General features: G+C 42.9%; 1 protein-coding gene across 1 annotated transcript in view; it reads left to right on the forward strand.

The window, feature by feature from the left end:
- LOC126354341 (prohormone-1-like) overlaps positions 1-22,246 on the forward strand; it is a 259,993-nt gene extending 237,747 nt beyond the window's left edge. Inside the window, exon 3 of the mRNA XM_050003911.1 lies at positions 21,343-22,246. Coding sequence (XP_049859868.1) covers positions 21,343-21,507 — 165 coding nt within the window. The 3' untranslated portion in view covers positions 21,508-22,246. The remainder of the gene's footprint in view (positions 1-21,342) is intronic.
- Positions 22,247-25,075: the final 2,829 nt, after the last annotated feature.

Genomic DNA, 25,075 nt, shown 5'->3' on the forward strand with positions numbered 1-25,075 from the left:
ATATATGAACTGTGGATGAAGCCCCACCAACAAGCATTACATGCATTGACCAAAAATGATAGTGCATTGAGAATGGCTAGCTTCTAGCTGAAATCTAGATCTACCAATAAAATTTCAAAAGTCAATATAACAGTCGCTGCGTGCAACAGCCTCTGGATGGAGGGTAACCTGATGAATTTGGTGACGTCTTCGACAACCGCCGATATTTCGAAATCTGAACACCACGCCATTTTGAAGGCACAAATGCAACGAGAGAGAGTTCTGTGCAGGACATTTAAACTCTCGCTAGGTGGGGCTATGCGACTAAGAATCATACATGTTACTGCTAATGTTGAAAGACAACATACATACCATAAACGAGTAGTGGCGCCACACATCTTAAGACGACCAGCTTCAGAAGTTATCGGAAGTCTAAATTAACTATTAACAGGTGAGCACTTAGAATACCTCCTTCTCTCTGCTGTGGAACGAGTGGGAGAGCAGGATTCCAAGCAGAATTTGAGAAACAAATGTCTCTATTTTAAGGTCACTTGCTAATTTAATTTCAAGATCTGATTATAAACACTATCTAAATATCGGAACTAACCGCCAAAATTTTTGGTGAACTATACCAGGACCATTTGCTGCAATAGCAGTTGCGTGAATATTTATTTCTGGTTTCAGTTCCAAGCAAGGTCTTCTTCGTTTCATAGAGACCTCAATTTCACCGAAGAAAATTTTTTTTGCTAGTGTCTTTCGTATTAGGTACCTTGTTTTGTGCTTTTACCTGTCATTGAATTCCAGCGACCTGAGCAATGTTAGGCAGTATGAGGCAGTATCCGTTCCCAGTAGTGAATAACAGTAACCTCCCTCACGCTGTTCTAGCAAACAGTTTAATATTGACCACCAAGGAAGTTTCTCGCGTCGCAAACCTACAATGCTGCTTAAGCAACTTGACCTTACGTCTTCACAGTATTGCGGACGTGACTGCACTGTACATTGGATTGGCAAGTAGCTATAAAAAGGTACACTTTGTAAAGGTTGCGCACTAAAAGCTCACCTCTCAAGTCATAAAAAACCAGCGCTTTGCTTTCCCACCACACGTGACTGCCACGTGTGCTAAGGCGTTAGCCAGACGGCCGGGCGAGGCTACTGAGGTGGATTTGACGCTGGCTGCCATTATAACGTTAGCTGCCTCCCTCCACACCTGTGCTAAGCTCTTTCCCTGTCTTCCGATACGTTGGCGTGAATAATGACGCGTTATAAAACATAATCTCTTTTTTATGCTTCTTTCCCACTCCGCTTGCCTCGCTCGTTCTGCGCCTTCGTAAAGGCTCTCCTTCCGCTACAGATTTCTGAGCCCTCTCCTCCCGCACCCTTCCGATCTTACCAGCTGTGACCTCGTAACAAACAGCAGACGGCAGCAATTTATCGCCGTGTGTAAAGTCAAGCTGATCCGACTCGTTTTATGAATTTGTGTTTGCTCGCTTGCAACGAATATATAAAGGTCTCTCTTTATTTCTTCATTCAGTTTGACTAGTTTTACGATATTATTACTTGCCTGCTGGAATGGAGTAGCGAAAATTCTATTTCTTGTTTCCTACAGAGAATTTCTGTACGGTGTCCTCATTATCAGATACAGTACTTTGTTGAGCAACTGAGCGAAGTTCACGGATTCTTATACTATTCCGGAACCATTACACTCCACACAACATAACTTTTTTCTCAGGGTACAGTTCGATTGCAGCTATTGGATATGAAGTTGGAACGAAAAGAATAGTTTCAAATTGTTGGTTTTAACTGGCGCCGTGGCGCTGACAGTCAAAAATCAATTAACGACACTACTATTGAATAGCAAGTCTTTGGTAAAAAAAACTATCTTTATTACTTTTTATAGCTACGGAATTGACATTAACCTCATTATTACGCAATGTTTTTTTTTTTCTTGCAGCCTCACTGCGTAATATTAATAAAAGTGTCAGCGACGTGCAATGCCTATTCTTGAACATTGAATCTCATTATTCATGTATTTTACCCGTTTCTTGGCTTGTTCTCCATGCCTGAAGTAATCACGTTGACGTCACTGTAAATTTTTGATGTGATATTCGTGATAAAATCATTATGTTAAATAACGGGCTCGCAATTGAAGAGTCCACGGGAGAAAACGGGGTAAGTCACATTTTGTACATTTCTCAAGAGAGGAGATTTAAACTTGGAAGATTGCAAAAAAGTACATAAACACCCCAATCGAGTGTAACCAACATAATTATGATGCCAAATTTAATGTTTGTAGATGACGTACATTAGAAATAAATGACGACCGAAATACATGATTAAAAGGACATTACATGCATAAGACATACATATTTACCAGAAAAAAGGACGTGCTAAGCCCAACATTTTTTGGTAAGTTTTTGCCCCTTCTTTGGGTTGTTCAGAATTACATGTTTCTATTTGTTAGTCATGGATTTTGGTTCGTTATATGGCAGACGGGAATAGAAATTTGTTGCGCCATACACACAAAACTGTTTAAGTTCTTGAAAGTCTGCATACTTTTCGTAAAGAGCTCTGAGAATATACTCCCAGACTTAGATATCGGTAAAACAATTGTGATTTATGTTCCAAACAATTTCATATTACAGAACACCATTATACGCTCGATGAGGCCATAAGAATTTGTCAGGTCCATGCGGTTGAATCTCAGACTTGATGTCTACTTGGTGGCCAACAGAAAGTTCCAAATGTACTAGTATTCAGGCTCCACTGTAAGTAAACATGTACTTGAACAGCTCATCTTCCTTCAAAATCAAAACTTCTCTGAGCGGTCGTGTCTTGAAAGAACACTTCGGTTTGTAACATGCTTTTAAGAAGGTCGTTCACTCTCGTATACTTTCTTGTTGAACAGCAGTGACTTTGTAAAGCACTGGATTCAGTCTTGCGGTTTCAGAAGTATTTTAGTAACTCTGCAATAGTCTTATTTTTTATAATCCAAACTTTTTTCAAATTTAGAGAGTCCTCTTATTGGAAATACTATTTCGACACTATCTAATCTCTTAATGGTATAAATGAGATCCTGAAGATATGTGAACACTACATAGTTTTTATTCTGTCCTGAGCACGAATCACAGAATATTACAAGAACCATTACTTTTGCATCAAGGATTTTACTCACATAATAAAGCAAAAATAATAGTTTCATTCACTCCTTTATTCCCTAAGTCTTGAGCGTAAGTATAAAATATTGCATCACTGTTGAGCATTTGATGAATGTTGGAACAGCAAAACGATAATTCCATGCAAAGCAATGAAGACCTATCGGCAAACAGGAATTTCACTCATTGTATCATTTCGTTTGATTCTTACAATGTATCATAAAGAGCAATCTCTGGCATTTGAATCGTCTTGCCTAGGCCTCCTACGAGCAATTAATCTCACTGAAATAAAGCTGGTTAAATAGGAAGATTCGTCATTCTAGTCACCTAACAAATTGATAAGGTGTCCTGCTTCATGGGGTTGATTTGTTTATAGTACGCAGACAATGAGCATTTTCAGTCACTGCCTAGCTCATGAGACATTGCCCTGAGTTCCCTACAAACATTCTGTCATAACATTTTCTCTTTTTAGCTGAGTGATTAACAGATGGTATCTCACTTCCATCTTGTACTTAACCTTACATTTTAAAGATCATAAGAAAACCACGCTTATATCACACTTCAAATTAAACACTACTACTTTAAAAAGCAACACAGAGTAAGAAACTCAGCCGATCACGTCTCCAGCCGAAACCCAACTGACCTTCAGGTGTATTACAAACAGTTGATGTAAACCGTGGACTTGCCACATTCTTTCCGTGAGAAGACAGATTCGAACGTTATTTCCGTTACCACTAACTGTAAAACCCTCTCCGACGGCTGGCCATCAGAATTTGCCACAAACAAATTTTCTATTTAAATGGATTTACCCCGTTTTTTAGGTGGGGTCTTCAATTGTATTCGTTTGTTAGTTATGAATTATTATTAATTTCTTAGATTCTCAGCACCAGCGGCTGATTTACAAATCAAGGGCTGATAACGGTATCTTTATTCTTTATCTTCACTGTATACCCTTAGGCGAATGCAGTACAGGGTGTCCATAAAGTTCCACTATCATTACAAAAAAATTATAACTTGGGAACTGACTGCCCACCGTGGTTTGTTATAGAGCATTTAAAAAAAAGTTCAAATGGCTCTGAGCACTATGAGACTTAACTTAACTGGTTAAATAGGAAGCTTCGTCATTCTAGTCACCTAACAAATTGATAAGGTCATCAGTCCCCTAGATTTAGAACTACGTAAACCTACCTAACCTAAGAACGTCACACACATCCATGCCCGAGGCAAGATTCGAACCTGTGACCGTAGCAGCAGCGCAGTTCCGGACTGAAGAGCCTAAAACCGCTCGGCCACAGCGGCCGGAAAGTCGTTGGAAGTCCCCTGCATAAATACTGAACTAAGCTGCTTCTACAGCCGTCCACAATTGAGAAAGCGTAGCCGATGGAGGATTTTGTGCACGAACTAACCTCTCTATTATGTCCCATAAATGTTGTAATTCCTGTCGGGCGATCTGGGTGGCCAAATAATTCGCTCAAATTGTTCAGAATATTTTTCAAACCAGTCGCGAACAGTTGTGGCCCGATGACATACAACATTGTCATTCATAAAAATTCCTTCGTTGTTTGGGAACATGAAGTCCATGATTTTTAAAGTGGTATCCATGTAGCCGAACATAGCCAGAGGACCCAGTCCATTCCATGTAAACACAGTCCACACCATTATGGAGCCACCACCAGTTTTCACAGTGCCTTTTGACAACTTGGTTCCATGGCTTCGTGGGGTCTGAACCTCACTCTAACCCTCCCATCGGTGCTTATCAACTGAAATCGGGACACATCTGCTGAGGCCGCGGCTTTGCGGTGATGTAGGGTCCAACTGAAGTGGTCACGAGCGCAGGAGATGTCGTGCTGCTAGCAAAGGCGCTCTCGTTGGTCGTTCGCTTCCCTAGCCCATACGTCAAATTGTGCCGCACTGTCGTTAACGGACACGTTCGTCGTAGGTCCCACATGGATTCTTTCGGTTATTTCAAGTAGTGTTGCTTGTCTGTTAGCACTGATAACTCTATACGAACGCCGCTGCTCTCAGTCGTTAAATGAAAGCCACTGCGTTGTCCGTGGTGAGAGGTTATGCCTGGAATTTTTTTATTCTCGGCACGCTCCCGACACTGTGGATTTCGGAATACTGAATTTCCCAACGATTTCCAAAATGAAGTGTCCCATGCGCCTGGCTCCAAGTGCCATTCCGATTCCCGTCGGGCGGCCATAATCATTTTGGAAATCCTTGCACATCAATGACAGCTCCGCCAATGCACTACTCTTTTGTATCTTGTGTACACGATACTTCCGCCATCTGTTCAAAAATGTTCAAATGTGTGTGAAATCTTATGGGACTTAACTACTAAGGTCATGAGTCCCTAAGCTTACACACTACTGAACCTAAATTACCCTAAGGACAAACACTCCCCCCTCGCCCCCCCCCCCCCCCCCCCCCACACACACACAGACCCATGCCCGAGGGAGGACGCAAACCTCCGCCGGGACCGCCATCTGTATAACTGCTTATCGCTATCCCACCTTTGTCACCTCAGTGTATGTGCGACTGGACGGCATATTGCTCCCGACCGGTATTCCCTGTGTATTTGTATCATCATGACAGAACCACCCAGGGTATTATATCTACGAGAAATACTGAGTGCTCGCCGCTAACGCAGTCGAACCGAGGGACTCTCGCAGCGTGCTGTTCCTTCTCCGCAGAGTAGAGGCGCCGTGGGCCATAAGGAGGCCGGAGTAATGGCGGCTCGTTAACGCCCCGGGGGCGCAGCTCGTCGCGGAGATGCATTTGTCGCTCGGCCGCCTTAGCCTCAGAGCCCCGCGTTACGGCCGGGCGGCTCGTAAAGCGCTGTGCGCGATAAATCCGTCCCGGGAGAGGCTCAGGGAACCCCCAGTGTGTCGCGGGAAAGCTAATTCCAGGCGCACAACAGGTGGCCACTGTGTGCGGCTGTCCCAATGAAGGAAATCGACCACAAGGGAAGTACCGCAACGGCCACTCATTTCGTTCTTTATGTGGCCCTTCAACGGCTAACATGCTCCTACTTAGCCAGAAATCCATTTCTAAGTTAACAGTTTCTCAGCTCCTATCACATTTACACTACTGGCCATTAAAATTGCTACACCACGAAGATGACGTGCTACAGATGCGAAATTTAACCGACAGGAAGATGATGTTGTGATATGCAAATGATTAGATATTTAGAGCATTCACACAAAGTTGGCGCCGGTGGCGACACCTACAACTTGCTGACATGAGGAACGTTTCCAAGCAATTTCTCATACAAAAACAGCAGTTGACCGGCGTTGCCTGGTGAAACGTTGTTTTAATGCCTCGTGTAAGGAGGAGAAATGCGTACCATCACGTTTCCGACTTCGATAATGGTCGGATTGTAGCCTATCTCGACTGCGGTTTATCGTATCGCGACACTACTGCTCGCGTTGGTCGATGTCCAATGACTGTTAGCAGAATATGGAATCAGTGAGCTCAGCAGAGTAATACGGAACGCCGTGCTGGATCGCAACGGCCTCGTATCACTAGCAGTCGACATGACTAGCATCTTATCCGCATGGTTGGAAATGATCGTGCAGCCACATCTCGACCCCAGAGGCAACAGATGGGGACGTTTGGAAGATAACAACTATCTCCACGAACAGTTCGACGACGTTTGCAGCAGCATGGACTATCAGCTCGGAGACCATGGCTGCAGTTACCCTTGACGCTGCAGCACAGACAGGAGCGCCTGCGATGGTGTACTCAACGACGAACCTGTGTGCACGAATGGCAAAACGTCATTTTTTCGGATGAATACAGGTTCTGTTTACAGCATCAAGATGGTCGCACCCGTGTTTGGCGACATCGTGGTGAACGCACATTGGAAGCGTGTATTCGTCATCGTCATACTGGCGTTTCACCCGGCGTGATGGTATGGGGTGCCATTGGTTACGCATCTCGGTCACCTATTGTTCACATTGACGGCACTTTGAACAGTGGACAGTACATTTCAGACGTGTTACGACCCGTGGCTCTACCCTTCATTCGATCCCTGCGAAACCCTACGTTTCAGCACGATAATGCACGACCGTATGTTGCAGGTCCTGTACAGGCCTTCCTGGATACAGAAAATGTTCGACTGCTGCCCTGGCTAGCACATTCCTCAGATCTCTCACCAATTGAAAACGTCTGGTCAATGTTGGCCGAGCAACTGGCTCGTCACAATACGCCAGTCAGTCCTCTTGATGAACTGTGGTATCGTGTTCAAGCTGCATGGGCAGCTGCACCTGTACACGCCATCCAAGCTCTGTTTGACTCAATGCCCAGGTGTATCAAGGCCGCTATTGCGGCCAGAGGTGGTTTATCTGGGTACTGATTTCTCACGATCTATGCACCCAAATTGCGTGAAAATGTAATTACATGGCAGTTCTAGTATAATATATTTGTCCAGTGAATACCCGTTTATCATCTGCAATTCTTCTTGGTGTAGCAATTTCAATGGCCAGTAGTGTATTTCTGACTATTTATTGGTATTCTGCCATCACATGGTGCCTAACTGCTAGTTATTCATCAGTCGCTGTTTACGTATTCATAATTGTTGCCTTTTTGCAGGAAGATTAAGTTGTATTAATACGCAACATTATGTGCGTTGTATATTTGAATAATCTTACTTACATGTTGTTGCAATATGTCTTTATTTGGCACATAGATTACACTTCGCACACAAAAATTTATTGCAAGTATAAACTCTTAATTACTAATCTTATATTAAAGATAGTTAATGAAACATAGTTTCCGTTTAAAATAAACATTACAATTTAAATTTTTCATAGTTATTCATTTTAATTCTACACAGGGAGGACAGTAGAACATGTTCCTTAATTTAAAACCTTACCACGATTGGAATCGAATGCAGGCGGTCCACGTGGCAAGCAAGCATACTGGCACAAAACCACACTGCCTGTCGAAAAATCCCCCTTTCTTTACGGTATTAAAGACACTGCTAAAATTTCAAAGTAGATTTTCTGGAGAATTTTTGAGAGTTGTATCAGACTGTTTTGCGTGACTGTTGTTGGCGATCTGTACTTCAAGTGCGATAAATATATAAAATTACAAAAATCCGTTTGCTGTGTTGTCTCCTTGTCAGTATCATCCAGTTTATTTTATGGGACAAGTGGTCAGTAATTACTTCCTTTTCTTGTCCCATTGTCCCACATCTGCTCAGGTCCAGCATGGCTATTAACGAATTCGGCATGATTAGTTTAAGGGGTGGCCACATGCCCCTCCTGTCGCCGTTACTCTCCAGAGCTGGACATGTGTACTTAGTATGACTGATGTAAAAGGGTGCAGAAGGTTTCTAAATTTTTGCGAATCTTGTAACTGAGATGGAATGTAGGTAACAGTCCAGTATTCACCTTGTTGGATGTGGAAAACCTCCTGAAAGCCACATCCAGGCTAGCCAGCATACTGAGCCTCGTCCTTAATCCGCCAGAGCCACCGCACGAGTGGTGCTTTAACAAGCGCAGCTCTCCGGGCAGGTTGAAGTTGTTACTAATTATGTTTGTTATTATTAGATAGAAATTCCTTAAGTCTCTTTTTTATTAATGGAACAAGCATTCGACAATCGATAATTTTTAACAAACCTAAATTATTCCGTTCTAATCTTCCATTGAGTAACTTGTTAGTATGTATTGTGCTACTGACGAAAATTTGAAGTACTTCGTACAAATCTGTATGACGTCGCCCTTCATTTTAATATCACATAACGGTCACCTAGTGTCCTTAAAGTAAGCGGCAATTGCTAATTTAGAATAAACATTTGCGTCATAGGCATTTCTGTTTTCAAATATACAGGGTGTTTCAAAATTCCTATTACCGGCTTCCAGGGCTTGTTGGTGGAATTTAGTAGGCAAAATTGTGACAAGGAACACATGTGCAGAGATGTACCTTTTGGATATAAAATAAGTTTGGAAACAGTATCCTTTTCAAGTTTCCCCCTCTTTGGTACAGTACCTAATTAATGTTAGAGCTGCGCAAAGAAAGCGTCGGGTATATTTTCCGGATTTCCACAGTCCATCACTGTCGACCGAATACAACAACGGCTGCGAGTCTGTAATATTTAAGGTCTGGAGAACTGTGGGAACATGCGAGGCAGTACTGACCCCAAGACTTTTCTTAAAACATAGACTGAAGAAAAATGAAACTGAGTAATAGCATTTGTAGATGTAGCAAAAGCTGTCGCTAATGTTGACTGTAATCCACTCTTTGAAACTCTGAAAGTATCATATATAGTATTCAGAACGCAAAAGACTATCTGTAGCTTATAAAGAAACCAAACTGGAGTTGGAAGAACCGAAGGGCATGCTAAACAGGCAGTAACGGAAAAGGAAATGAGGCAGAGTTGTAAATTATTGCCTTTTATCTGTACTTGTAGTAAATATTAAATGAAAGGAAGAAGTCTGGAAAGGGAATTACAGTCAACGAATAACAAATAAGATCTTTGAGTTTTGACGACGACACTGTAATTCTTGCATTCTTGCTAGGACGATGAGATCAGCTGAACAGGTTGGATAGTGTCTTGACGAAACATTACAATATCAAAATCAGTAAAAGAGAAATAAGGAAATTGAACTGTAGTCGGATTAAATAACGCTGACGTAATTAGATTTGGAGATGAGGTGCTGAAAGTAGTAGATGAGTTTTACAGTTTGAGCACCAAAATAAATGACGATGGCACAAAAACGGGGATATAAAACATAGAGAGACAGTCAAAAGAAAATACAAGCATTTTAACATCCAATGTAAATTTCAGTTTTGGGGAATCTTTTCTGAATGTATTTATCTGCAGTGTAGCTTTGGAGGAAAGTTAAGAAGAGAATAAATTAGATGGGTTGATCATATACCCAATGAGACGGTACTGAATAGAACTGTGTGTTGGGGCAGACGGGGGACGGGACACCCGTATGAGACAACTACGTACGCTACATCCTGTGGAATGAAGGAATACTTAATCTAATAATAATAGTGTGTTTGTGGAGAGGAGGGGGCGGGGTGCAAAAATTTTAGGGGAAGACCAAGCGTTGACTACAGTAAGTAGATTCAAACAGTTGTAGTTTGCCTGTTCGATGCATCTGTCATGAATTCCTACCTTGTGCCAACTTATTGACGTCAGAGCATCATTTACCCAAACCCCTCAATTATTTTTTTGAATATATTCCATGCTTAATGATAAACAAATTATTCCAAAACAAATTACGGAAAGAAATATAATTAAAGTTTTATAAAACCATGGCTGCACCTATATTACTATAAAGAAGTGAGTCACACATCCAAAAACGCGTTATAAATCTAACTACAATCAGAAGAATTGTGTTTACCAGGGAATTAAGAAGTTTTAACGGGGAAGACCATATAAGGAATACCGACATTAGGAATCAACTAGATATTTATAGTATTATTGAAAAGAATGAAGAAAATAAAATATTGTGAAAACATACAGACGGCGAGTGTAGAGAGAATCCCACATCAGGGCATGCTTTACCAGCCGAGGATAGCAAGAGACGCAAGAAGGCCCAGAACGAAGTGGCAGTGAAAAATGATGATGGAACAGGCGCAAGTGCCTAAAACATAACTATAGAAGAAAAATAAGATATATTACAATTTGCTCTCTGTGACACCCTTTAGTGAAATGTCAGTTATTCCTTGATGTCTTAACACGTATCCTGGCATCCTGTCCCTTCTTTTACTAAGGGTTTCTCACAAGTTATTTTCCTTGTTTTTTTTCTGCAGAAAACCGGCTCATTTCCTATGAATGATCTTAATTTTCTGAATTAAATGGTTTTAGGTGAATCGTGAAAACCGTAGACATGGGTCGAGTCCGAGGTTACCTACAACTGCAGAAGCTGTCTTCGGATGACTACGAAACAAGTGGGTTGGTGGTGGTGTTGAGGGAGACGGAGAAGGGGTCCTCGTTCATTTCCTCGTATACACCGAGGCGTATTGTCCACTGTTCGGCTTTCGCCGCCTCTAACACTAGACCACCAATGAAACGTAACATTCCTTCGCTGATTACAAGGGGCCATTGTCAACGTGTTGGACATCGTAGGCCTAAATCAGATCCTCACAATACACTAGCGCAGCGATACACTGTGCACAATGAGCGTTAGTTGCATAAACGCGCGCATTCAGAGAATACGCGTGTTATCGGCCACCAACGTTTGTATCTTCTTAGCTGTCACTCATTTGTGTACGCACATAATATCGCCGAATGCAAATGACAAGTCCGGGCGAATTGAATGCGCTCGCGACAATGAACGACAGTTAATTTGTCAGAGATTTATGGGTCATGGAACAGAACAGAACACAGCGGAGGCTATAGTTTTTTTTTGCCGATCGCTCGCCTCTATTGAAGCGCGCGCGGTCGGTATTGGAAATATCGCGAGCGCGCTGGCGATTCGCGAGCTGATGGCTACTGACAGGCCGCACACCAACGCCCACGCACGCACGCACACACACACACACACACACACACACACAGAGCGATTTGATACAGCACGACTAATTACAAGCTGGTGTGTAATCAACGACTTGCAGAGAGGCTACTGTTATCGCGACGTTGTTTACCCATTGTCGTTTCCTCAAAAGGCTGTCATACGTCACTAGGCTCACAACTAAAGAGCAAACTATTTGTTAAAAAACAGAAGCTGTTTTGTAAGAAAGAGAACCTCTAAACCGTATTTTGCAGATGGTATTAGAGATTATGATGGGGATTCCACAGAATTCGACGACTTTGGCTTTTCGAAATTTGGATTGATAAATTTTTCTTATGGTATTGCAACTCTGTCTCAGAAGAAAGTGTACCAGTATGGTAAAAAAACTTGAAAATCCGACTGTGTCACTTGTGTAGTTAGCGGCATTCGTTTGGGTCAACTACATTCATGCTCATAAATTAAGGATAATGCTGATACATGGTGAAACAACGCTCTGGTAGGCGGTTTACGGGTTTAAATCACCTCGGGATATGACCATGCGGTGCATTTGACCTGTTGTCGTCGCACGGTGGCGCTGGCAGCAGTCCACATACGCAGAGGTCTGCTGCTGCATGTCAGAGTATGGTGCAGCGAGTAAGTGTGTAGACGTTTTCAGACGTGCTAATGGTGACTGTGTGTTGAAAATGGCTCAAAGAACAACAGGGTTAGAATACTATGGCGACTGGAGGCTGGTCAAACACAGCAGGTCGTAGCACGGGCCCTCCGTGTGCCACAAAGTGTGATCTCAAGATTATGTCAACGATTCCAGCAGACAGGAAACGTGTCCGATAGAGATCTACGGTGGCCCCACGTTTTACCATCCACAATGTCAGTCCACCACCACCACCGTGTTGCACTAGTGGGACACAGTGCTTGAAGTGTTCGATATTACATGTTGTCTCCAAACACGTTGTCCGCGATTATCATAGTACAAACAGATCCGAGTTCCGTCCGCAAACAACATCCGACACCAATCCTGGGTCATCCATTCTGCATGATATCTTCGACATGTGTAACACAGTCTATGGTGTTGTTACGTACGATGTGGTGGTCGACATGGTCGTCGGAAATGGAGACTCGCTTCATGAAATCATCTCCTACAGTTTCTTGCGATACATCACGTCCTATAGCCTCTTGGAATGCCGAGTTCGGATCTGAAACATTCAGCCTAGGGTTACTTTGACTAATAAGTCGTAGACATCGGTTATCGTGTGCACCTGTCGACCATGGACGGCCTTTGTGGTATGCTCGCTCAAGAGTTTCATTGAACCGATTCCATGTTCGCACCACATCCCTTTGACTCCGGTGCACATGTCTGCGCATAACTTGGTCACTGGTTGCGATTATCCTTCCTGGCATGATGGATGTTCCCTCTACTGTTCCACAGACGTCTCTAAAGCTTTACTTTCAACTGCTAAGGTGCAAATCATTCCAGTACGTTGTTCCACCCGCATAAAGCGCCCGTGGTATCTGTGTGTGTATTTACAAACGTCAGGGATTATCTTCCGATCGGTACAGGAATAAAGATAATAGCAACACAACAGCACGACATATTGGGATGATGCAAAACTTTGTTTGGTATGTGTACATAAATGATCCAACTTTAGGTTCATAAAATGGCTCTGAGCAATATGGGACTCAACATCTGAGGTCCCCTAGAACTTAGAACTACTTAAACGTAACTAACCTAAGGACATCACACACATCCATGCCCGAGGCAGGATTCGAACCTGCGACCGTAGCAGTCTCGCCGTTCCAGACTGAAGCGCCTAGAACCGCTCGGCCACAACGGCCGGCCCAGCTTTAGGTTTTCCTTGATTTCACTAAATCGCTCTAAATAGAAGCCAGGATGGTTCTTTTGACAAGGGCGTGGATGATTTCCTTCCCCATACTTCCGTAATACCAGCTTGTGCTTCGCCCTTAATGACCCTGCTTTCGACGGGACGTTAAACTTCCTTTCTCTGTAAGATTGTTCGCTGGCAATGCATTGGTGTACAGGGAAGCACTGCCACCGGAGGTTGTAAGCAACTGTAGGAAGCTGGAATGAATTTTCAGTCTGCAGCAGAGAGTGCTCTGATATGAAAATTGCTGCCAGTTTGTTTGCCGAAGCGGTACTCGAACCTGGGACGTTATGACTTTCGTGGGAAAGCGTTCCACCACCTGAGCTAACCGACGGCTCGTCCTCTTATCTTTAGTTCCGCCACTATCTCGTCCCTTACCTTCTACACTTCACAGATGGTAGGAGATGATGTATTGGTGGAAGCAAAGGTAAGAGGACGGGTCGCCCGTTATGCCTATGTAGCTCAGACGGTGAAGCGCTTGTCCGTGAAAGATGTAACGTCCCATGTTCGAGCCCCGGTTAGGCACAAAATTTTAATCTGCCAGTAAGCTTCACTTGCAGAAAGATCAAAATAATGTACTGGTAGATGAATGCGAAATGATTCGTGCAAGAGAAAGACCAGACAGTTTCTCATTACAAATAACGTGACGAACAGACTGACGGCTTCACGTGGTACAGATGGTTCAAATGGCTCTGAGTACTATGGGACTTAACATCTGTGGTCGTCAGTCCCCTAGAACTTAGAACTACTTAAACCTAACTAACCTAAGGACATCACACACATCCCTGCCCGAGGCAGAATTCGTAGTCTCGTAGTACGGATGCCAGAGAAACAAAACGGATTTACTGTTAATTTTACAATGTTAAAATCAGCATAACTGTGACGTGAAATTTACACAAACGTTAATTTCACAATTTGAATGTGCAAAAACGAAGTATGTTTAGCATTCATGGCTAATTTAGCAATAAAAGAAATAACCTTCAAACGATTAAGACCGACTAAAGCGCGAGAGGGTATTCAAAATATCGCGCTGCAGCTTAGGTGGCTTTTGTAGGATACTTTGAGGTTATTTTGCGCTTCATAGGCCACAAGTCTTCTGCATGGCCGCGCAGGATTAGCCGAGCAGTCTAAGGCGCTGCAGTCATGGGTGTGTGTGTTTGTCCTTAGGATAATTTAGGTTAAGTAGTGTGTAAGCTTAGGGACTGATGACCTTAGCAGTTAAGTCCCATAAGATTTCACACACATTTGAACATTTTTTGATCGGAGATTGTGCTGACAAATAGGTTCAGATGGTTCGTGGTGACTTCTGCTCTGCTGGTGTCGGCATTGTATGTGCGTCGGCTCTTACCCTATCCATCATCTGACCTCTGTCGCCGTACCTACAGCCACTGTGCAGGTGGTGGTAGTCGTGGCTGCGACGCCCAGTGGCAAACTGTGGTCTCCAGCGGGTGCGCATGTCACCCACTCAACGCTATGGCTGCACGTATAGCGACACAAATGAAGTGATGGAGGAGGTAACGGCCAAGCGTCACGAGCAGAACATTGTCGTCAGGGACCACCTGAAGATTTTATGAACGTTTGGTCTAGGTAGCTTAATAAATTTCTTTATTTAAAACGCCGTTTCGATTGCTCCCATCATTACATATCGAAAAGCTTTGAACTTGCAAAACAAGGTACAGTGTCAGTATTAAAAACCTGTGCCTAATCCTGGGAACCACATGGAGATGGGGCGGGTCCGTTTGTCCGACGTGGCCGAGGCGAAAGGAAGACAATTCTACAAAATATGATTAATTAGCTTTATGACTTGCTTGTTATTATTCACCACACTAACAATGCTTCCTTCTGCCACGATTTGAGCATTTCTGACATTTACTTGAGAGAAGGCGTCTAGTGTGATTAGCAAACTCGACAAACTGCATTGACGAAAACCTATTTCATTCTAACTTCTCCATCTTTTACTGAGCATTAGGGAGACTATTTTTTGCATTTTACCAGATCCTTGTAAAGCCGAGTTATACTCTTTTCTCTTTCAGTTGCAGTAGGGGGGTATTCTTCAGCTACGTATTGCTTCGCAAGTCACTGTGCAGTCCATTCTGCAGGTCATTTTCTGATCTTCTTCATTTACCTAGCGAACAACGAAAGATGTAACTATGCTTCCATATATGACATAATCTCTCTTACTCCCGTGATCTCAACGCCAGATGTAGGGCGGAAGCTAAACAACTATTGCATAGTTTATGTTCAATGCGTTTCCCTGTATTTGCTCTGTACGGTTTCGGGAGAAGCAATAATATCATTATACTAGAGATTTGTCTATTATACTTTCGTATTGACGTTATCGGCCTGTTATAATCTTAGCAGCGCCTTGGGTCAAGAACCTATAAGCTGATGACAATATGGAGGAAATTAAAAAGTATAGGGTTTGACTTATGGTAAGGAAAATCTTTTATACCGGTGGTGACGCACAGATCGTAAACATTTAAAGCAAGTTACATACTTCTACCAAAAAAATATCGACATTATAAACCTCTTTTGTGAAGCACTTTGACAAATGTGTTTTTAAAGCTTTCAGCTGTATTTGTTTTGTATGTTTTGGAACCTTGTTCCTACGATAACTGCGATCACAACTGAAGTAAAAGTTTTTCAGGTAAAAACAGCCTAACATCGAATGCAAGTTGTTAAAATTTAAAATTTATTTATCAGGTGATCAGTTTCGATCGTGGTACGATCATCTTCAGACTATCAACAATCCACGGCTGGAAAGAGAGTGTCGCGAGAAGCAGTTCGCTATGCAGCGCCGGTAAAGATGCTGTATGCAGCGGTCATCTGATAAATAATTTTCAAATTTCAACCAGTTACGGGCGATCTTAGACTGTTTTTATTGTTAAAAACTTGTATTCATTCTTTCTGTTAGCTACATTTATTTTTGCATTTCATATGTACAATACGTTATCAATTTTAACTCTGAAGTCGAAATATATTGTACATAAAAACAGCTAAAATGAAGATGCCTGCGATCAAAGAAATTGCCGTTTGATGTATGCAAAAAATGTAGCTTACATCGACATGTATGACACATTAGTAGCTGACAGAACCATAAATCTACATTTACGTGACAACTCTGCAATTCACATTTACGTGGTTGACGGAAGGTTCATAGAACCACTTTCGGACTATTTCTCGACCGTTCCATTCTCGAATGGACGCTTGAGCTAAACGAATCCTAAATCTTTTCGTTCGAGCTCTGATATTATTCCGATGATAGACGGGAGACAATAAAATATTTTCGCAATCGGAGGAGAAAGTATTTGATCAAAATTTCATGATGAGACCTCTCGCCGCAACGGAAAACGCTTTTGTTTTAATGATTGCCACCACAACTCGCTTATCTCCGTGAGATTTCTTCCTCTAGTTTACGATAATATAAAAAACGCTTTCAACTTTTTCAATGTTCTTCGTCAGTCCTATCTGGTAAAGATCCCATCCCACGCAGCGCTAATGCAGAGAGGACGGACATGTAAGTAGTAAGTAGGCAGTAGGCAGTTTCTTCAGTAGATTTGTTACATCTGGTAAGAGTTGAGCCAATAAAACTTGCGCGATTTGCTGTGTAACCGAAATTTAACTTTTTTAGATATTCTTTTGGAAGATCTGACATTTTTAACTGTTAGGGTCAGTTCCCCATTTTCGCGCCATACATAAATCTTGTCAAAATCATTTTGCAATTCATTTTGATCTTCTTACAACTTTAGTAGACGGTAAACTGTAGCATCATCTTCAAACTCTGGGAGAAGGGCGTACATACTGTCTCTTAAATCACTTATAAAAATTAAGAACAGCAGAAGGCAAGTAACACTTCCTTGGGAAAACCTTGGATATCACTTCCGTCTGACTACACGACTGCCCATCAATTACTTCGAACTATGACATTTCTTGCACAATATTCCTTATGTATGCAATTTGATTAAAAGACGCTTACGAGGAACGGCGTCAAAACCCGTCATGGAATCCAGAAATATGGAATTATTTTGAGATCCTCCTCATTCGTTCGTGTAAATAAGTTTCAAAAATGGCTGTGAGCATTACGGGACTTAACTTCTGAGGTCATCAGTCCTCTAGAACTTAGAACTACTTCAACCTAACTAACCTAAGGACATCACTCACATCCATGCCCGAGGCAAGATTCGAACCTGCGACCGTAGCGGTCGCGCGGTTCCAGACTGTAGCGCCTTGAACCACTCGGCCACTTCGGCCGGCTGTAAATAAGGGGGTAGTTGTTTTTCACAAGAACGATAATTTCTTAATTCGTACTAGTTACTTACCAATAGGTCGTTTTCTTCAGGGCACTTCATAATAGCAGATAAAGTATGTGTCTCATAAGCCTACTACAATTCCATTTCAGTAATATGGTTTCAGAATGAAACTACGATTGAAGTAGGCTGTAATCTGCTTATTATCCGTGCAATTAGACAATATCAACCGTTGCTCGTTTTAAAACATATGTTTCACGTTATAAAATTTTATTTTTGTGGCGGTGCACAGACTCAACGAGTTTTGACAATGAAAACCATGGTGCAATCAGGCTGCAATATGTTTATTATCCGTGCAATTAGACATTTTCAGCCCTAGGTCATTTTCATCCAGTGATACGGGTCTATCATTCAACGAAATACTTCTGTTTTCTTTTTTGTGTATTAGTGTGGTCTGTGCTACTTTCCAGTCTTTAGGTACGGATCATTGGTCGAGAGAGCGGTTGTAGATGATTGCTAAAAACGTAGCTATTTCACCAGCTTACTCCGAAAGGAACCTACCTAATTTTTATACAATCTAGACTGGAGGACTTGCCTTTATTAAGTGGGTATGAGGAAGATATTACTCATATTGGGAACTGTTCTTAATTGTAATTCTAGAATATTTATTTGCTCTTATTTTGTTAAGGAATTTCGGTTAACAGTGTATAGCAGCTCCACTTTAGTGACACGGTCATCAGTATATTAACCTATCCAACATGCAGTGAAGGTACTGACTGTGTCTTGCACAAACATACTTTATATACGATCAGAATTTCTTTGGATGTTCTGCCAGATTCCGAGACACAGTTACAGGGGCGTTCAATAAAAAATGCAACAATTTCTTTACTGAAAGCAAGATGATTTTATTCAGAACTGCAATACACCTTATTATTCCCCGCTCTTTTGGCTACAAAAACCTATTTTTCAACATAATCTCCATTCAATGTGACGGCCTTACGCCACCTTACTGGGAGGGCATCGTACCGCTCCACTGGTCGACGTCGGAGACGACGTCTTGATGCATCAGTAACCTCCCCATCATCCACATACTGCTTCCCGCAAAGTGCATCCTTCATTCGACTAAACGGATGGAAGAGGCGAGATCCAGGCTGTAGGATGGATAAGGAAGAACGGTTCAGTGAAGTATTGTCAGTTCCCCTCAGGTGCGCAGACTTGTTTGAGAGCTTGTAGTGTCATATGTTTTCATCACCTCGAATGACAGTGTCCACACGTTCCATCACGTGAGTCACAGCTGTGTGCACGTGGGAGATTGAACAAGTTTGCGCGGGGTTGTTGCGATGATGACAGATGCTTCGCCCAACGACTCACCGTGCTTTTGCTCACTGCCAGGTCCCCGTAGACATTCTGCAAGCGCCTTTGAATATCTGCGACGCTCTGGTTTCCTGCAAAAAAAAAGTCCATGACAGCTCTGGGCTTGAATCGCATCTTCGTTACAGACGCCATTTTAAAAGAAGTATGGCGCCGCCATCTGGCCGTCTGTCGGAACTTCATGAAATTATAGGAGCTGAAGCAAGAATATTCCACCATGTCCCGCAATAAATTCTGAATTTTTTAAACCGAAATTGGCCGCGCGAAGGAAAGTGTTGAATTAACCTACTGGACATTAACATTGCTATGAAAAAGTTTATTTAAATAACCGCTACCAGTCACAAAATTTTGTGACTGGTAGCGGTTATTTAAATAAACTTTTTCATAATTTTTGATACAGTCACGGTCGAAATATAGTCATAATGGCTTTAAATTAACATTGCTGCACCAAGAAGAAATGCAGATGATAAACGGGTATTCATTGTACAAATATATTATACTAGAACTGCCATGTAATTACATTTTCACGCAATTTGGGTGCATAGATACTGAGAAGACAGTACCCAAAACAACCACCTCTGGCCGTAGTAACGGCCTTGATACGCCTGGGCGTTGACTCAGAGCTTCGATGACGTGTACAGGTACAGCTGCCCATGCAGCTTCAACACGATACCAAAGTTCATCGAGAGCACTGACTGGCGTATTATGACGAGCCAGTTTCTCGGCCACCATTGACCAGACGTTTTCAATTGGTGAGATATCTGGAGAATGTGCTGGCCAGGGCAGCAGTCGAACATTTTCTGTATCCACAAAGGCCCGTACAGGACCTGCAACATGCGGTCGTGCATTATCCAGCTGAAATGTAGGGTTTTTCATGGATCGAATGAAGGGTAGAGCCACGGGTCGTAAGACATCTGAAATGTAACGTCCTCTGGTCAAAGTGCCATTAATGCGAACAAGAGGTGACCGTAACGTGTAACCAATGGCACTCGATACCATCTAGCTGGGTGATACGCCAGTATGGCGATGACGAATACACGCTTCCAATGTGCGTTCACCGCGATGTCACCAAACATGGATGCGACCATCATGATGCTGTAAACAGAACCTGGATTCATCCGAAAAAATGACGTTTTGCCATTCGTGCATCCAGCTTCGTCGTTGAGTACACCATCGCAGAAGCTCCTGTCTGACGCAGCGTCAAGGGTAACCGTAGCCATGGTCTCCGAGCTGATGATCCATGCTGCTGCAAACGTCGTAGAACTGTTCGTGGAGATGGTTGTTGTCTTGCAAACGTCCCCATGTTTTGACTCAGGGATCTAGACGCCGGCCTCGGTGGTCTCGCGGTTCTAGGCGCGCAGTCCGGAACCGTGCGACTGCTACGGTCGCAGGTTCGAATCCTGCCTCGGGCATGGATGTGTGTGATGTCCTTAGGTTAGTTAGGTTTAAGTAGTTCTAAGTTCTGGGGGCTGATGACCACAGCAGTTGAGTTCCATAGTGCTCAGAGCCATTTGAACCATTTTCTAGACGTGGCTGCACGATCCGTTCCAGCCATGCGGATAAGATGCCTGTCATCTCGACTACTAGCGTTACAAGGCCGTTAGGATCCAGCACGACGTTCCGTATTACCCTCCTGAACCCACCGATTCCATATTCTGCTAACAGTCATGGGATCTTGACCAACGCGAGTAACAATGTCGCTATACTATTAACCACAATTAAGATAGGCTACAATCCGACCTTTATCAGAGTCGGAAACGTGATGGTACGCATTTCTCCTTCTTACACGAGGCATCACAACAACGTTTCACCAGGCAACGCCGGTAGACTATTGTTTGTGTCTGAGAAATCGGTTGGAAACATTCCTCGTGTCAGCACGTTTTAGGTGTCGCCACAGGCGCCAACTTTGTGTGAATGCTCTGAAAAGCTAGTTATTTGCATATCACTTCATCTTGTTCCTGTCGGTTAAATTTCGCGTCTGTCTCACGTGATCTTCGTGGTGTAGTAATTTTAATGGCCAGTGGTGTACTTATTGGACACCCCTCGTATTAAAAGCATCTGGCACTGAAGTCCGCGCTAGCTTTCGAGCCTCTGTAACTGATCGCCAATATCTTTGATCTTGCATTCTTTTAAATGTTGCATGTCATTTTCATTGCTTCTTTTATTGTTAGTTTCCCAAGAATGTCAGCTGTTTGCTGGTAGAGCCCGGCAGTGACTAACGGCAAGTCGCGCGCTGTTTCAGTTGGTGGACGACGACGGCTCCATCGAGACAGCGCTCATCAACTACCTGTTCGCCAAGCAGGTGGTGAACCGGCTGCGCGCGCAGATGGACGTCAGCGACCTGCAGCGCAAGCGCTCCTACTGGAAGCAGTGCGCCTTCAACGCCGTCTCCTGCTTCGGCAAGTAGGCGGACCGCGCACGCCGACACCGCAGCTACCCTCAGCCACCGCCACCATCTCCCAGACAACGGCAACGCGCCGGCGCACTGAAGACGCTCCTCCGTCACTCCACAGGGGGCGACCTCCGCAGTCCCAGTAGTCCAGCCTCCCCTCTCTAGACGAAAAACGTGTGACAAACTTACTAAGACTTTGATAAATTTACTAATGTATATAATCTTTGACACTCGTACCCTTAAATCCCAAACAATGACAACTTCCTCAACTACTGTCCTGTCCCAGTGATAGCGAGCAGAACTCATCTGATAATATTATCACTAAATGTTTGTGTATCTAACGTTCAATTTCCTTGGCGTCTATACATCATTTCCAGTTTTCACAAAAAATTATACAGTAGTGAATGTATCCTCATATCCATTATATACTTCAAACCAATCTAAAAGCTCAGTGCACTGGCGCGCTTTCGTTCTCTTCTCTCTTTATGATTTAGAATTTTTACGAGTTAGGGAATACTTCACCAATAAGCCCGTTCTATTAAATCTAATAGATGTACATAAGTGTGTTAGACTTCCCCAAATATAGTTTATTAGCTAACTTCTTATACCAAGTGGCCCTAATATCATGTCTGCTTAAAACATACATTTCCAATCAATTAATGCATATCGTGAAAAAAATCAGAATGTAGTGTTGACTTCACTTTAGCATCTTTGTAAGCATTTAAGGTCAAGAATAAACAAGTATAAACAATAATATTTACTTGTGTGCTTATTTATGTTTCTTCCTTCCTGCTCCATACTGTTTAGTCTAGTGCCATGTAACTGAACGCTGTAGTATGAACGTACTTCAATGCTGACGTATGAGCTTACGGAAGAGTACACTGCTCTTTGGCACCATCACACACAAGAATAACTATATTTTGAAAAAAAAAATTAAGGAAAATGTGTTTTACGTTTCATACATACATCAACTTTTTGTCTAGGAAAATTCAACGCGTAGCAACATTAGAAGGTATGTGGAAACCACATGTCAAAAATTTATAGGTTTCGTCACATGGCATCCGAAAATATAAAATTGTTTTAAATGCCACAGATAAATCACATAAAATTCTAGTTACATTTCCAAGGTGATCCATGCTAGAAATTACCTCTTCACACACACTAGACATGCTAAACAATGAGAACACAGAGACAGTGCTATAAACAACATAAACGATGTTATTTTATTTAGAAAATATTTTCTATTTTCAGAACACGCTATTTAGAATAAAACACTCGAACTGTCGAGAGCTGTCTCCGCGTGAGAAAGAGATACTGACTGAGATCGTTCATCCACCTTGCCTCGAAGATCCGAGATATATGTAACGCCCCATTGCAAACCCTGCACGCCTTCCAGTACCCGTTGTGATGATGTCTTGTTTTGTGGGGCGCTCAACTTGCGTGGTCATCAATGCCCGTACAAAGTCCCAACTTTTACACAGTCCAATTTTTTTCGCAGTCCACTCGAGCCGCTGTCACGAATGATGATGATGAAATGATGAGGACATCACAAACACCGAGTCGAGTACCTGTTGTGTCGTGTCCTCCGCGAACGAGGTAGCGTTTGCAGAGGCAAGACGATTCACAATGTCACTCAGCATTTTACTAAGCACACGATATATATAAAATGAAGGAGTTTGAGCAGTTGGTCGTTGATGAACTTTGGCTACAGAATGGACTCAAAATGCAATGTGACACTCGTCTATTCATATTTAGATTTCGTTACAAACGAGGCGGCCGAGAACAGAATAAACAACAATAATTGTAACAGGGATCAGGGGTATACATAAAGTAAGCAATGGGGCAGACTCTGGGCACTCAGCAGGGGCAGGAGCAAAGGCAGATGCTCGAGACTAGTAGGGAGAATGTGAGCGGCAGTTTCAAACATGGCGCCGGCCCCTCGCGCCATCTGTCGTATGTGCCATAGAATCTTCCTCATGGGCCTTGCCTCGGGACAAGGGGGTGTTCATCACAGTACTTTACACTGCAGGTCTTACGAGTGTCAGCAGCTGTCTATGACGGGCAGTCAGCAACTATTTCAGACGATTTAAATAATTCATGGCTTCCCTTTTAAATTGCATGCTAGCTTCTGATGTCACACGACAAAGTTAAGTCCTTTAGTGGGTACATTTTCAGTTAAATATTGATTTCCCGTGGGCGCTGTACGGAACCGAGTGTTCGCGATGTGTGGAGAAGAGGCCGAGTAGCGTGACGTCACGTCACAAATTCATTGCGAGCCCCGCATTTCTCGTGCACCCCACACTGAAGTGAGCCAGGCCTTCCACGAACTGCCAACACCCCTCCCTGCGCATGCGGTATTGCGGTCGTCCTGTGAATGGTTCTAGACACTGAAACACTGCCTACGTAAGGGGAACACGGCAGAAGCCCTGGCAGTCACCAGTTTACCTCCTGATGAAGATGACTGACATAGCTGACGAAAGCTGGAAGATTTTATTCGAAACGACGGAGTTTAAAAGGGGATTTTATTCAGGCATGCCACTGAACAAGATTCAGAGGGCACTAAACCCTTTTCTCGTATTTTTACAGCTTTGGTTCAAATTGTAGTTCAAATGACTCTAAGCCCTATGGGACTTAACATCTGAGGTCATCAGTCCTGTAGACTTAGAACTACTTAAACCTAACTAGCCTAAGGAGATCACACACATTCATGCCCGAGGCAGGGTTCGAACCTGTGACCGTAGCAGCCGCGCGATTCCAGACTGAAGCGCCTAGAACCACTCGACCACAGCGGCCGGCTCATTTGTGGTGTAATTATTTATACCACACACAGCTGATATGGCCAGATGCTTAAAAAGTACAGCAAGTGGTTGTTTAGTTATCCGTAAGGTCAATAGTCATTTTCAATAATCACTGTAAATTTTTCTTTAACACAGTTTTTTTAAGACGAGAAAAACAATAGTTGCTATGGTGATTTAACAGTAAGCTTAGCATTCTCAGGCGACGAAAAGAATCCTCTGCACGTATTTACGGAAATTTCGACGTAGAGGCAAGGCTTTATTTCTACAGATGACTCATCATGATACATGAAGACACAGCGGAACGTTACAGTAAGTGCTAACCAAAACTCTAGGAGTCTGACACGCTGCTTCCGGTGCTGTCAACGCTCATTAGCCTGCTGCTGGCATCTGTCTTTTCGAGATTCTTCGCGTTTCAATAGACCTTAAGCTGCTGCTCACAATAAGCTAAATAAACTGTAAGTGACTGCAACAGATAACATCTTATTAACATTTTTGTCCCCTCGGTACATTTTTGGCCTGGAAGTCTACAGTTCGAACGTCTTGTTACCAGATCTTCTCGGCAATATCATGCTCAGTGAATCTACGGCACCAACACATCGCTTAATTTATGTTGTACACCAGCTGAATATGACACACGGCCCACCATCAAACTGGGTCCAACATTCACGATTTTTAACCAGTTGCTTACGTATGACAACTAACTAAAACAACTCTACGAAAGTACCAGACATAGCATATATAACAAAAAGTATCTCGCCATATTTACATCTTATAAATTACAGAGT

The sequence above is a fragment of the Schistocerca gregaria genome, chromosome 3 (assembly GCF_023897955.1).
Source record: "Schistocerca gregaria isolate iqSchGreg1 chromosome 3, iqSchGreg1.2, whole genome shotgun sequence".
Lineage (NCBI taxonomy): Eukaryota > Metazoa > Arthropoda > Insecta > Orthoptera > Acrididae > Schistocerca > Schistocerca gregaria.